At 39.0% G+C, this 16,697-nt stretch overlaps 1 protein-coding gene across 1 annotated transcript; it reads right to left on the reverse strand.

Annotated features, from left to right (window-relative positions):
* Positions 1–4,895: 4,895 nt before the first annotated feature.
* Positions 4,896–16,455, reverse strand: LOC124270443 (zinc finger protein 367-like). Its single transcript, XM_046705470.1, has 4 exons — positions 16,076–16,455; positions 12,913–13,032; positions 7,003–7,141; positions 4,896–6,543 (listed from the first exon to the last, which is right to left on the reverse strand). Exons 1-4 carry the CDS (start codon positions 16,341–16,343, stop codon positions 6,339–6,341), a joined length of 732 nt encoding a protein of 243 aa, XP_046561426.1. The 5' UTR covers positions 16,344–16,455; the 3' UTR covers positions 4,896–6,338.
* Between the last annotated feature and the right edge of the window lie 242 nt (positions 16,456–16,697).

Raw genomic sequence — 16,697 nt, forward strand, 5'->3', positions numbered from 1 at the left:
TTTATCGACATTGTATACACAAAAGTAAACCATGGGTTTTACTGTCTGTACTCGTCGACATCGAGTACAGGTACAGCAGTGAAGTGTCATCAGCTGGCCGTTTCAGCCGGTTCCCATAGTAGCATCTGGAACTGCTCATTTGTGACATCATTCCAACTTTCATCACAATATGATTTGAATGACGTCACCACTGCTGACGATGCAACAATACAATTGTGTGCAATATTTGTCCTTGTCAATACACAGTGAATAGTCTTGCGGTTTCCGGGAATTGAATACCATTTGATCATGTTTTCCAACCAATCAGATTAAAGAACACGTTGACTTTTGGTTTACAATGTGTTGAAAGAAGGTTTCTAGGTAAAGGAAAATCAACAAGACATTTGTTATAACTTTATTACAGCTATTGTGTCTGTAAATACAAAAATTCAAAAACAATTGATAAGGAACTGTTCCCTTGTTAAAAAATAATTCTGTTGTGATATACTCACAAATGGACAAACTCAGGACTACGTTGACTTCAAACCATTGCCCATGCACTAAACAAATATGTATATTGTGATGATAGCCGCATACTCCAGGGCTAGTCTGTACCAGAACTGTACACATGATCAGCAAAACTTGAGCTGTGGATCAAGCACTGGACGTATGAACTGGGAGACTTACACAGAATATGCTGGTACAAATGTCTTATGTTACAGGCAAACTGGTTTACAAGCTGACTTTACTGTCATCTGTTTCATCTATATAGCAAGACTAATGCAAGGCATGACAGATTACTTATAGATACATGAAATAAGGTTGGGTGGTACTTTATGTCTTGTGAGTAGTACTGATGATCTTGTCAAGCAAAAACATTGCTTAAAGGTTGAATTGAAATATTTCTTGTAAATCAATTAAATTTGGAATATGTGAAAAATATTTTATGTCTGTAGCAATCATGCAATGGATTCTATGAATTTATATTTTAACCTTCATAGATTGTGAGTGAGTGAAAATGTATGAACACATCAAATATTGCCTCAGGGTGATTGCGGCCATGGTTTGAAGCCCAATGTTAATATTAGCACTACCAACAAAATAGAAAACCCACAAACTGTCAGGTAATGTATGCTACAACCTAACAAGCGCCATAACCCAGTCCCCAAAATCAATACTGCTTATTACAGAATATAAATAATTATCTCATGGAACATGACATACCACATTTGCCATATTAAGTGTCGTGGGTGCTTATAAAATTGACAAAGTAGGGCACTCATTAAAACAATTCACAAGACATTGCCACAGTCTAAGTAAACTTAGGCTTAGTATTTTTCGTTACACTGCCCTACTGTATACTGTATACTGCTAGACTGGACATTGCCATTGCCAGTTATAACTTTAACATGTCAACATTCCATGTCAGTGTGTATGATAAGTACCCTGTCTGCAGAATTGTATTTTCTGACAGAACAATCTGTTTCTGGCTTTGTACAAGGCACTATTACTTGCAAATGGGTCTAGAAGTGGTGAAGAGGTGCTTATTGGAGTGGTGCACTGTATGCAGCCAATATGGCACATGTTATGACAAACCTTACATACATTCCACAGTGTAAGGCTGGTCATGACAACTAATCACAAGTATACTCCAGAAATGAAACCTGGTCTGTTAGCATACCCACATTGTGACACAGCTCTTAGATTTTCCTGCCACCCTAAACCTACATGCTATAAGACTGATAATACTGTTTCACTCATTGGACAAGTACAACACCCTTAGACTGGGAATGTGTTTGTTGATACTTAAGCAGAGATGCCAACCCTAAATTAGCCCAATTAGTATTTTGACCAAACACTGATGCAAAAATTAGTATGTTTTGGCCATTGAATGATCATATTTAATAAAAGATACATACATATTCTAAGAACTTGTTATTAACATTGTACTTATCTCAATCAGTAGTAAGTATCCACATACAGCTTGATACTGAGTAAAATGTGGTTGAAATTTACTGTGTATGGTACGTATGCTTTTTGATAATTACATTTAATGGGTTTTTAAAAAAAATATTTATCGTAGACGCGTATTTTGTGTTTGGGTTTTTTTTCGTAATAAATACGATAATATGGGTTGGCATCTCTGCTTAAGATGTGGCAACCATGCATGTAATCGTGTTCCTCTTGACAATAATGCCACACAAATAAAGTGGTGTGAGTGCAGTATTAGAATCTGAGGTATTCTTGAACCTGGTGAAAATCTAGGAAAACCTTGAGAGGGGTGGGATAAATATCTGTATCATATATTACATATATATGATCAACTGAAACTGGCAGGATGAAAATCCTGTTGTCAAATATCATTGGCTATTAATTATGATTAGAAATGCCACAATTCTTTTCAAAATAATGTGCAAGTTTGGTTTTAGTCAAAGGTATTTATGAAAAATCTGAACGTTACAGGAAGTTTTGAATATCCAACTTTGTTTTGTCACAGGGTAGTTAAATACATGTATTTTTGTATCCGCTGTTGGCTGCTTGACTTGTTCTGCAAGTTACTTTAGTATTTAGCCAAATCCTTTACATTGCTTGTAACAGGATACACTTCAGTGATAATCTGATCCTAAGCAGCTTTCAGAAAATTACAGAACACAAAATATAAACTGGTAATTAGCCAGGTATTGTGTAACTTCATTGCACTCTTTAAAAATGTTCAAGGGTCTGAAAGGAAATTCATGGATTAATTATGCATTAAATAAATAAATAGAAAATAAATACATGTCTATATGTATATACAAATATCATTGTACACACTTGTAGATTTAAAAGTGAGAATATCACAAGAACGTGGAACTAGTTGATTGGTGAACAGGACTGGATTATGGTACATCTCTATATCAACACAACACCGTTGCCCTGTCAACACAAGCAGATACACTTGTCAGGAATATAGCATTTCGGAAAAGTCACACATTAGGAATTACCTGTTCTTGCATACCATTATTTGAGCTGAACTTGAGCAGTATTGATGACAGGAGAAGACTTGAACCCCAGATAAGAAATAATGACGCTGATGGACATCTAGTATAAACACCAAGGAATGAATAGGAGTCGCTAGACTGTGAATATCAAACTCTCGTACTTGTCTCACATGGTGATTTTCAATAAGGTTGACAAACAAGTCAGAGAATAACTGAAATATATTTTTTCGGGGTATAGTGGGGATTGGAAAGCAACATATTAGGTAACCTTAAAATTGTAGCTCTGTAATGAACTGAGAACTTGCTGCCATTGTGATGCAGATAGGTAGCTAGCGATATAGGAAAGTTTCACACTGACATGCTTTCTGTAGACAGAAACACTAGCTACAATGCAAATTTCAAGAAGAGAAATCTAAAGCTCCCTAGGTTTCAAATATGACTTCCTTCAGTGCTACTGCTTTCACCTTGCTTGATGGAACCAAATGATATACAGGTCATGTGACAGCATACAGACACACATTGTTGGTTGACAGGGTAAGGGTTAATCATTGCCACAGAACACACAAGCACAGAACACACATAAATACATGCACAATTTAAAACATTGTGTCTACAGAATCTAACACACTAACACATTGTTTTGGATGGAATGCAGGAGGTTGATTAACTTTTACACATTTAATATTTCATTACACATATCTCTTGAAAATATAACAGGGACACTTGTGACACATGAAAACATGAAAATCTATAGGAATATTTGCACCATTGTCCATTCTGGGTTGGAAGGGAGACGACTGCCTCGAGATACTGTAGAAATGAAGGACCGAGATGACATTGGATGGTGGTGTCGATGGACAGTATGGACCGTGGGCTACATGGCATATACCACCCCCATTGGTGGTAGTCTATGTCAATTTATACTTGTGACATTAAGTACATAATGGTGTGAAGAATGTTTATGATACATTTGTAAGAATGTTAATGATATGTTTGAGATTATTATTTTGATTCAGTATAACTTCAGTTACATTCTGAATTAATACAGGCAGTATCAGATGCGAACAACAGATTATGATTGTGACCTTATTTTTTCATATCGTGATGGCATCAATACATTTTGTGACCCAACTAAGAAGATAAATGTCAGTAAATGACATAGGTTGATAATATAAAATGATTAAGATATTATATTTTGATTGATTTTTTACCAGAACAAAGTTTAAAGGGAGTCCTTTATGATATGGTTGTGTCCTATGATAACATCAGAAGTACTGTTCTGTAAAGGAAAGTTACATTATCTCCCTTCAAATAACAACAGGCTGGGTTTCTCCTTACTGCTAAATTCCGAGTCCTATCAAGTGAAGGCTTTGCGAGTCCTGACCACTACATAGCACACTGCTTCATGTTCTATGTCTTATTGTGCTCTGTTCCTTTAAGTCAGGTCTTAGTGCTTGCTAATGCTTTCTGTACTGGTAGCAAGTGCTCAGATCTAATTTTGAGATTGTATTACATGAAATTTCTGCACAAGTTTAATAATAAATTACATAGAATGATAAACTTGATAACAAAACGCATATTTCTGCATAAAAATTAATAAACATGGATGGCCCTTATGCATTATATTGAAGCATTACCTATTGTCTTTTGATGGGGGACCGCCTCCGTGGTGTAGTGGTTAGAGCGTCCGCCCGGAGAGCGGAAGGTCGCGGGTTCGTTCCCGACCGCGTCAGACCAAAAGACGTTAAAATATGGTACTTGTTGGTCCCTGTCTGGCGCTCGGCATTAATGGGTACAACAAGGACTGGTCGGCTCGGAGTCAGTATAATGTGTCTGAGTGGGGTATTTATGCTTCACTGCGGCATGGTATCTCAGTGGGCGAGCACTATAAAACCAGCTTAAGTCAGGGCTAGTACAAGCAGCCGCACATACACATACACGCATGCACATCGTCATATGAGCGAAACATTCTCAAGCACGATGTTAAACCCAATTTCACCTCACCTCACCTTTTAATGGGGATTTACAGCCATTACTTACACCTGCAGGACTGAAGACCAATCTGTGTACAAGGAGATACATAGTACAGAGGGATGGAGGACATGCACACCACAAAAACTCCTCCCATTCTGCTGGTAATATTATTCACACTTCACCAGTGACACAAGTACTGTTACACATTTACAATATAAATATATTGGTAGTCCATTATTACCAGTACCGTTGTTTGACTATAATTCCAAATGCTTCAATTTTGCTACAAATTGGCAATGAACGTAAGTGACAGAACATGTAAACTTAGTGAACATTTTTGTCATGTTCAAGAAGGACTAGCCACAGCTAATGGTTACTCTCATCATCTGGTTCAGATGCACTAAGCTGATATCCTAGCAAAACTTAAATTGATTTTTATAGAATTCTTAATATGTAGTAGTGTGTTTTATCATATATCACACACAAAAAATCAATGAACATGATTCTTTCATAATATTGTTGTTAATCTGATATAGCATCAGTGCAATAACCACATCAAGATGAAAGAATCTTGTGTGTTATAAATTCTTTGGAGTAGTACATTGGTACACAATGGATGACTTACTGTAAATGCCACAAGTTTACTATGAACACATCAATTTCTAGGAATGATCTGAGTGATGCCGTGTTTTGTTTAGTGTGATTACAGTAAAGCACCAATTATTAATGAAGATAGGATTTTCTAGGACATTACAACAATAAACTACTAAGTGATACTTCTATGGACACCAATAAAAGATGATAAAATATACAGCCTTCATTCTCATACAGAAGAACATCGTACTTGAGCCTTCCCACACTCGCTATTGCAGTATATCAGAGGACGGTCTCTCTGGAATGTTTCAAGTTTCTTCCAAAGTCAAGAAAATAAAATATATTAGGGCAAGTCCAATACAAATAAATAGTTTGGAGTAAATATAACAAATGTTGTACAACTATGAACCTGGTTATAATTTAGCATGAAACAAGCACCACTTCGTACATCAGCTGGACGGACAGATAGAAATGACTTGGGGTACCTGTATGTTAGGACGGAGTGGAAAACGTAAATAGTAGATCATAAATATGTTAGGACGGATGGCATTTAGGACACACAAACTTGAGTAACATAAAGGAATGGCACCCATTGTTGGGGTGTGAATAATTATGCTTTGTGATGTCATTGACAATATCATTACAATGATATGGAGCAATATTGGAAATGGACGGCAGCATCATGGAATGCTGAGCTCAAAAATTGCCAAGCATTGAACACCTCAGGAATAAATAAAACTTCCATTATAAAAAAGCAAATTGTATAGCAAAATTCATAAATATTGTGAAGACATTGGACGGATAATGATGTCATGACACAACACCACGGGCGAGTTCCATGAGGGCCAGTGCAGAAATCCATTTATCTCTTTGTTCAGTCTGCTGTAAGGGGGATGTCATCGAAATGTGGCCGCTCTTTTTTGCATGGAGATTATCTTCATCGTCCTTCTCATCATAGAGACGGCGCTTGACAGGTGACTTGAGTTGACTTCGTTCCTTGCGCTGGGCATCATACCTGCAACAGTTGACAAACAAACCTATAGCGGAACTTGACAAAGTGAGTGTTATAAAGAATAAATAGTCCATGAAATAATACACAATATTGTGTCTCGGGGTTAAAGGTCCTTTCGTGTATGAAGCTGCCTCGGTATTTATTTTGTAACTTATTTACACTGAACACTTAGTTCATGACGATGTCTCACGCCCTTGTTCCGGTAAACAACATCAAACTGTGTAACCACACATGATTTGTGAGGATGACGATATGTAAAAGCATATTGGTATTTTATGTTCGCTTCTCACAGTTACAAACTTCTCTCGAACATGAAGACCCTACTGCTATAACACTTCCTAGATTAACACTAAGTGTACAATAAGTCTGTTGTCATGTAGCGTACCTTTCGCTTCATGGTGTTAACAGAATACTTCCGGCGCTGAAGTTCGACGGAATGTGTAATGTTCCTGCAACTCTTACCGTATTAGCCACTGTTGAACTTCATAGCTGTTACTTTTGAAGGTGGGCGATGACGTAATGTCTGTCTCCACCCGCTGCAGGGAAGCGTATGGGTGGTCGGGACAGTGGCGGTTTGCATGCGTGAAGCGACTTTGGCAATCTGAAGGTAAAAATATGCGAGCCGCTATAGGATATGTTCGCCACCCAGAAAGAAAAAGAATGAAAGGCTAACCCTAACCTAGTTCATATGAATAAACTCATATTCCGGTGCAAAGTCGTCTAGTTATATGCTGGACTAACCCTAACTCAACCACAGGGGCGTGTCACGCTTAGAAACAGCGTTAGAAAGACATATAGGTATATATACCCTACCCTAGTACTATATAAAAAGTCCTTTTATATAGTTCTAGGGTAGGGTCTATATACCTATATGTCTTTCTAACGCTGTTTCTAAGCGTGACATGCCCCTGTGAACCCAACCCTGAGTATTAGAGGAAAGGATTGCTGGTATATAACCATGGTAAAATAGTTACAAAATAATAGGGGCGTAGCTACCGTTGTAGAAAAAAGAACGGGCTTACACATGATTGTTGCTAAAAAGGTTGGACAAGCCCTCAATACTATATAAACATAAAGCTTTGCGACCTATCGGGCTTACACAAAACTGGCTTGCTACGCGCCTGAATTATAAGGTGGCGAACATATTCTATAATCACACCGAATCTTGTAACGCAAAAAAACTGGCATCAAGGTTTATACTGTCACTGACGGGCTCAGAAGGATCTCCATATATAGTATAAAGACCCCGTATTAATATATTATATACCTTGATGTCAGTCTATTGCGTTACAAGCCCGTGTGCTAGAGGGAACCTACACTAACACTCCTCTCTCGAGTGTTGCAAACAGTTGTGACAAGCAGAATATTTTCACAATGTGCACTACCTCTTTCACTGACTGCTGCGTGTGTGTGTGCGTGTGCGTGTTACATACGTGTATTCACACGTCGTCCTTGGCAAACGGATATTTGGCCCAAACGTTCACTTCGGTATGACGGGAAAATAATCCAATTTAAATACTTCCAAGGAGGGTAGGTAGAAAAGGAGAGAGAGGAATGCGGAAAAATCAACAGGTGTCCATTACAGCATTTTAATTAACATACATATGTTGGAAACGACAGTGAATGAGTTTGTACTTATTTATTTTATAGTGTCGGCGGAAGAGAAAAAAACAGCCGTTTCCATGTGTTTCGCATTTCTACTGTGGAGTCGCTGGATTCGTACACAACTATTGATAAAAATCAGTGAAGCTTGGAAATCAGTGCAAGTGATGACACCAGGTAGAATGTGTTGGTTTAAAACATATTCATGATTGATTCTCTGTCCAAGTTCAACCGCTATAGCAACAAGCAAGAGCGCCACACACATGCCGGGACTTCAGAACAACACTGTCAAGCTGTTACTATGTATCTACATCTGGCACCGAGCCGTCAAGGTCCGGGTTAGAATTATTGGTCATCAGCACCCCATGTTCGTTGAGGCGACTAACGGATCGGGTGGTCAGGCTCGCTGACTTGATGAATGTCATAGTATCCCAATTGAGTAAATTGATGCTTATGACGTCAGCCACTGGATTGTCTCCGACTCGTCATATAGCATAAAACATATCGCTGATGCACGGTGACGTCGAACAACAAACAAAACAAACAACATATGGTACATTTCAATACTCATACAATACAGGTCACCCAGTGTAATTAAAAGAAATGATTTTGAATTTGAATATAGTTTCCAGCCAGTTAGCTGACTGAAAAACAATATATACTAGTAGCCTTTGTCATCACCTGGTAGTAAAAGGTACTGGTCTGTACGACAATAGCGATGAAGCTACGGGTCACTTCTCCCCAGTGACCCAATGGCGATAGTCCCGAACGAGTGAGTTCGTCTGTAATTCCGAAGAGGTTTTAGAGAGAAAACACGTATGAGACGCCAACCTTACAGGGAACCTTCACATAACGCAGGTGATAATTCAGGTGACGTAATGTAATTTGTGACGTCATGAACAATGGACGTCGTCACGTAATGTTCTCACCAAGGAAGCACTGTAGCGTTACCTGACCAATCAACATGGGGCATCGCTAAAATGTATATGTGCAAAATTTAATATCGAACCGTTATTACACATTGATCACTCTGTGCTACTGGGTAATATTAGACTTGCGGGAGTTGAAGAACAAAACAATATTGTCGGTTACTATTTCACTCAGAAATAATTATTCGACCAATTTGTACGTATATGTTAATGTAAAATAGAAATGTATTCTACGTGTACCTATTATATATGTTATAACATGAAACATTGTGAACTATAGGCATGGTGCATCTCTTCATTGAATGAACGTCTTTCCGTGACAGAGAATCATTTTACAAATGATATAAAATAGCCCAAACTGTAGATATGGACGGTGTATCACGGAGTCCTCGTTCGTTTACCGGCACACTAAACCGTGCGAACAAGGAAGATATGCATTTCGTGGAATAAATGTATTGCAGGCGTATTATAGTGGATGTAAACAGGTTCACATGTTACCTATCGCTGCATATTGATGCACCGTGTGCATGCAACTACATGCAAATGTAAAGGCGAGCCAAGCGTTAAGTACATTAGCCCAGACATCCCACTGGTCCGTGTGTTCTCATCTTACACCCATTGTACACAGCTACTCATGTCGACGTATAGGGAAGGATGAACTGACGACACACGGAGCTGTCCATGGCGTATTTTAGACGTAAAGTGTTTCGTTCCATCTACCATAAATATACATATTTGGCAAATTATTTAAAAGCAATTATGTCTCTACAATGAGCAACTGATGTTGTTTATGAAACGTCTTCATTAAGGCCGGGTATAGCCACAGTGACCTAAGTAGCCAGACTGACAATCTGTAATCAGCGCCATGCACCAACGTTATACACGTCATAGAACAGCTACTATCTGTAGTGTGGCATGTCGGGACATTGGGGGCGTGTCAATACGACACGGGCACCTGACGCACACAGATGCAATTGTTAGCCATTGCCTGAATCAACATCTACAACAACGAGAGACGAAACACCGCCATTGTCTAAAATCCCGTAAACTATCAGCTGTTTAGTGTTAAGTTGAACAGATACTGCTACACGTCCGGTAACATACATGGTGTGCTCCTCTTGTGACAACAGTTATATACTGCCCTTCGTGATATATATTCATATAAGAATACACCTCTGAGTTACGTATACCTATTACCTACACACACAACTAGTATTACTACAACTACTGCTACTATACACACAGTCACACAGAGGTATTTACATACACAATCATAGCTAATATATAGAGATTACTCTTTCGGTTCAGTGCCACGGCCTATGATCACATCCCGAACGCAAACACATACGAGAGACGTATTAGAGAGTTAGTGAAGTTTAGTGTTACGCCGCTATGAGCAATATTCCAGCAATATCACGGCGGGGGACACCTAGAAATGGGCTTCACACATTGTACCCATGTCGGGAATCGAACCCAGGTCTTCGGCGTGACGAGAAAGCAAACGCCTTAACCACTAGGCCACCCCACCGTCCCCCCGTACGTAGAGAATACCGAGGAGTTGCATGTATGCTATTTAAAGTCCAATCCCAGCTATGATATTTTATGACACATATCGTGTGTATTACTACAGTCTTCATACATATATTAAAGGGACACAAAACTCCAACACAGTATCCCTTCATGCAGAAAATTCAGGTTAACGAACAGGTAATAAACAACTTGATCAATAAAATGTGAAACCTGATTATTTACTGTTTGTGTTGTTTTTGCGGTATAGTTTTAAACACAGTTGTAGATATAAATTATATTGCAATTTGGAATAATTGCTTGCTATTGCCAGATAATTGTTTCGTATGGAACAGTTTGATCATTAACCACTGAGGTTCCCCCTACAACCAGTGAATCAAAACAACATGCAAAGGTCGTAATTACAACCGACAAAAAGTATAATTATAATATCAGACAGTTTCCTTGATCGAGGAATCTGTCCGTCAACATCCACAAACGGGAACAATATCACGTACATCTTAAGCTGTAGTTGTACTGTGAATACAACAGATGTTGATCGACAATTGATAGAGGTTTAAATATTGATATACAACTGTTCAAGGCCTACCGGAAACAGGTGAATGGCGAGGGGAAACATGGAATTTGATCACAAACACGAACGCACACACGACAGGCAATTAATATACATGCATCATTGAAAACTAACCCTTTTCAATAATGTAAACATTTATTAAATGACTTACATGTGGGTATATTTATTGCTTCCCTAACAAATAAACACAAACCCATTAAACACCTAGCGAAGACCCAGGGAGTCAATATGGAATCTAGAAAAGCAGACGTCCAAGAGTGGGGAAATCTGCAGAGGTTCACCAGGGTATATACGGCGTTGCATGGTTTGAATTTGTTTCTGATCTGCATTGCATATGGGAACTCTTGGGAATATTCGTCGCTGTTACAAAACAATACTGTTGCTACAACTATCGCAGCGGATACTAACAGTGTTTTAACCGACAATCGAACACTATATATATTGATACATCCACTCTGAGGAAGCTCTTCCATGTGTCGTCATCCAACCGTATCAGCCTTCGGGTTCAGCCGCGTGTTCAGTGAAGCTTGACGAAATCAACCATGAACACATATAGGCCTTCCAGCAGACCTCAAGGAAAAGTAGGTCAGTGAACGTCAATGCACTGAACCCGGCCATGCAAATATGTGTATATATACTATACAAACTAGATAGATTCATATTAGAATTTATGGCTTCTGAATTGGTAACGGACCTGACAGAATCCATACAACATACATACGACATTCAATCCCTCATCTACAAAGTATTACATTCACCATAGGAATCAGTTTATTCATAACCAGTTAACTAAAAGCGTGAATATCAAAACTTGACTTGAAACACAAGAGCTATCGCATGCAGATGACGTGACGTGAAGCATGTACATGGGCGGCTGGTGAAAGGGGAATGCATCCCTCCACCGTCCCATTGTTCATTTCGAGACTTCAATAAAATGTGCATTTAGCCAATCTGCCATTCTGGAGACCCTGGAACCCGTGAAGATCCGTAAGAATTGGTCTTCAGCAACCCAGCAGAGCTACAGATAACTTTTTGGGTCATTGAGTTATGTACTCGCTTATGTTCATCTCAATTGGTTATCCTAATTTTCCTTTGAGTAACCAAATAAATTCTACTCACTTCACTCTAACTCAATTGGGTATTTTGCCGTTTTCCATTAATTTTGAAAACATAAAAAAAATTAAATGTTAGTTTTTGTTATTTATATTTGATCTGTAATATGAGTGACGACAAGAAAGACTGCAACTTGTCAAGTTCATATGCTGTAATAGAACCTCTCAGTATACCTCAGTTATTTTATCTATCCACCGGTACCCAAGCTAAGATTTGACATTTTCGTGTGTACGCATGTAAGATCACATTTATTGAGTATTTACCAAATTTCAAGCGTACTTGTACGCACTAGTCTTATAAGGAATTGAGTTTTCACAAAAAATTTGCGTAATTTACGCAGATACGCAGCTTATCTGTACCTCTGTAACCCATGCTCCTAACTAACGAGAGTGGGTGGGCAGACTCGCTGACTTGGTTGACACATGCCACCGTATCCTAATTGTGTAGATCGATGCTCATGCTGCTGATCACTGGATTGTCTGGTCCAGACTCGATTATTTACAGACCGCCGCCTTATAGCTGGATTATTGCTGAGTGCGGCGTAAAACAACAAACCTACCAACCAATCTAAACCTTCTTCTGATACAACCAATATCTGCGGCCAGTCACCACTGGTGATGGGTTTACCTTGTACAGAGCAGGCGAAGGGCTTCTCCCCTGTGTGCAGCCGCTGGTGAGTCTTCAGCTGCCCACTCTGACAGAATGCTTTGCCACATCCAGGAAAATCACACGAATAGGGACGCTCACCTGTAGGAAAAACAAACATGAACTACAAATCTGAAAACGTCACAGTACCGTCTCTGTCTCCAGCGTGTGCATACACGTGAGTGTTACAATACTGGAAGCAACTGCTTGTGTGTCCCTTCGGGAAGAGAGAGGACTCAATTCTCCCCATAGTAATTCCCATGTGGGTATGTTATATTTCGTTTAGTTAATTTCCTCCTATCATCTAGTTGACAAACATAAAAGACGAATGCAAAAATGGCGTTGGTTTGTCAATTGCCCGAAAATGGAAGCGTGTGCGGTCAAGTAAAACCGTTTTCCGGGAACAATGCACAACGTAGGACCAAAACAGATGCATTTTTATCCACGTGTACTGTGGTGAATCACCAGGTGGACTTGGTTAACGGTTTCACAGACCCAACAACACACATATGTACACTGTCTAGGATTGATCTTACTCATAACCTGTTATGGGAAGATGAGATAAGTCTACGGACGTATGACTTATTTCCATTATTCTCAACCTGGTATATTTTCGTTTAACGTTGCACGTTGAAACCTCCCTCTTGTGTGTCTAGAGTAAAACCCTGCACAGAACATGAGTGTGGCACACTGAAATGAAAACTGGATATGTCTATCTATATGTTAACAACAGTATCGCCGTAAAAGGTGACAAAGTTCTTCGAGGCTGACGACTTTACGTATGAAAGTGTAAATGTTGTCGGCTTACGTATAAGTCGTAGGTAAGTTTCCTTTGTGCGATGCTGACCAGAGCTCCAGATAAGATTTAGCTCATGTGGGTACTGTACCCACTGTATTTTTTGGAGTGGGTATTATGAATGTTGAGTGGGTATTTCATTTTCCGTTACCCACGTACTGCTTTCAAATATGTGCGTATTTCAGTCATTTTACCCACCTAAGTATATATCACTGAGTAAGTTTACTAAGCAGGTATGTTCTGCCTTATGTCATACCTAATCAAAACCAACTTAAATATAATGGAAATGATTTCATAAAAAATCACTCATCCTATACTGACAGTACAACACTTGTCCTATACTAAAAGTACAACTTGATAGCAATCGATGTCTTTTTCATTACGCAAGCGATTTCTTACAAATATATTCCGTACGCTTTTGTTTTAAACTTTTTGCGTATCTAACATTTTAAATGTGTAATTGGTACACAACAATTATTTTTCAATGCGTAATTTGGAAATTTTCTATGCGTATTTTACCCGGATACGCAGCTTATCTGGGCCTCTGGGCTGACAATATCGTACACCTCTACCGTCTCTCTTTATAGTTATTTACACGATGATCCAAACCATATAGTGATATGACATGCTGTAACAACAGTAACTCTCAGTCGTGTAGTATTTCTTCTTGGCGTGCTTTCTCTCTCCCCCCCCATATATCATGATTATGAACGGTCCCTTGCGGACACAAAAAAGAGGAGTTCCTAACGTTTTTCAAACAACAATAGACTCAAAAAACACTATTGAATAAATTAGACCAGCACAGAACCGTGTACATTTCTTTTCAAGGTTGAGAGTTAATATTCCTCAGTTCAGTATTAACATGTTCCAGTTATATATTTATTATCACAAAAATGTATCCAAATTATATATATACGGGTCGCATTTCGTTTGGATTATAGTTCCTGAAATAAAACTTGGAGATGTGCATTGAATTCTATCGAACGCTAAAGGCGTAAAGCGCGGTCAGTTGGTTCGTGAATACACGAATAATAAATAGGGCTATTGAAGAGTCGCAAAAGAACTCCGAGTGACAGTTGACGGGCCACCGATTCCTTGGCAACCCAAGAAAACACAGGGCTACGCGAGCGTGAAAAGGGGGTGTGGTCTTTTTGAACCACAACAATGTCACGTGCATGACTTTCAGCTTGTTCAAACCTATCAGGCTTGAAGAATAACGGTCGCCTGGACCGTAATTCATTGCAGTGAGACAAATTCAAAGGGAAGTAACTGTCGTGTTATCAAAGCGTTTCGGGCTGATCATTGCTGCGATTCGATCGCGTGCGACCTTAAGATCCGTTCATTTAATATATTCAGTGCGAGACAAGGTGAAGTATACAAGTCTACACAGGCAGCCACTCAGCTCTCGCTCGGACCTGTACACATTCCTGAAAGGGCACATTTACCTGTCTCTCTGTGAAATCATCAAATATTTCGCCACAACGAAAATTACACCAGCCGAATTTAATGAAATATCCACTATTTACCCAGGGATTATACACAACAAACACAGATCAATTACGAATTTCCATATTTTAACACTAAAAAATATCAACGAAAAGAATGATTCCATAAAGTTTCAAACTAAATAGTATATATTCTAATTAGCTACAGTCCCACCTGTAATCAATAAAGACAGGTGCACTAGCGTTCACTACGGCTTGTGTAAATAATTGATGATGAATTATGCCGTATCGAACGCCGATCGATCAGGACCTAACAATAGCGAAATCTAGGCTGTGGCTGGACCGATGCCAATGTATGGCCATTTAAACCATCTGCGTTGGGATATACGTGAAATACAAACCTGTGATATTATAACATGCAATATAGTACTATAAACACAAACAAATATGTATTTCGAAATGCAGTTGGAGGAACTGAAAGGGAGGGATTAAAGGTTTAGCCGGTTCAGTGACCTCGGGACGAAAATCAAGTCGTATTTGATGCACAATGTCGCGAAAACGAACATGCAAAATATAGCAATTCCATGCATATATTTTATTTTTAAACTGTTGCAGAGGGGTCATATTAATCTGCAAGTTTATTGTTTTGATAGACAGAAACCAAATGTTTGTAATTACGTGTGTTGATACCCTTGCATTATTAATGCTCCATGTTTAAAAAAATGTTGTCCTTTTCCATATTTGCGTATTATACATAATTTTCATATAAAACCCCAGTATTTTCAGCAATAAACACCAGACATGGGTTACTAGTCAAATGAAGGTCTTTTCGATGGTTCAGTTATCAGGGTGTTCAAACACATATTTCACGATTTTCCAAAAAAGTCTAAAAAATATATCTTACCTGTATGCGTTCTCAGGTGTGCCTGAAGTGATTTCTCCCGAGGAAAGACGCGGCTGCAGATTTGACAGCGAATTCTGCTTCTTGACGAATTTCCTTCTTGTATGAGCGATGATATAGCGTCGGCCCTAGGTCTTCCCCGCTTGATCGCATCTTTACCGTTATATGAACTGGAGTCCCCATTTTCGTCCTCTCCCTCCCCCTCACGTGAAATAATGGGTGGCGAAAACTGGCAGGAATGGACTTCGTTACTCCAGGTTAACGGATGCATGGTGATTTGTGTCCGTGGATGTGGCAGTACTGGTGGAATGCATGGCCTACTTACATCGCAGGTCTTTTAACATGCGTTGTAAATAAAGCAAGCTTTCATGTTCATACCTGCCGAGCGTCTATTTATAGTAACACGGTGATCCCTGTTGCTGCTAGAAATCCTCTGCGCGATGTTTGAGGGCCGTGTGACAGAAACTGACTGGCTAGTTATGCACTTGTTTTAAAGTCGTTTAATAATCATGAAGTTTTGTGAAAGTGTGTTTTACCTAATTACTAATAAATATTTATCTTGAGAAAAAATAATATATTCAAATGAAATGTATGCTAAATTGTGTCTATGGCGAGGTTCCCGCCA

Source organism: Haliotis rubra, unplaced genomic scaffold (genome assembly GCF_003918875.1).
Source record: "Haliotis rubra isolate DU_JTF1 unplaced genomic scaffold, ASM391887v1 Scf102, whole genome shotgun sequence".
Classification (NCBI taxonomy): domain Eukaryota; kingdom Metazoa; phylum Mollusca; class Gastropoda; order Lepetellida; family Haliotidae; genus Haliotis; species Haliotis rubra.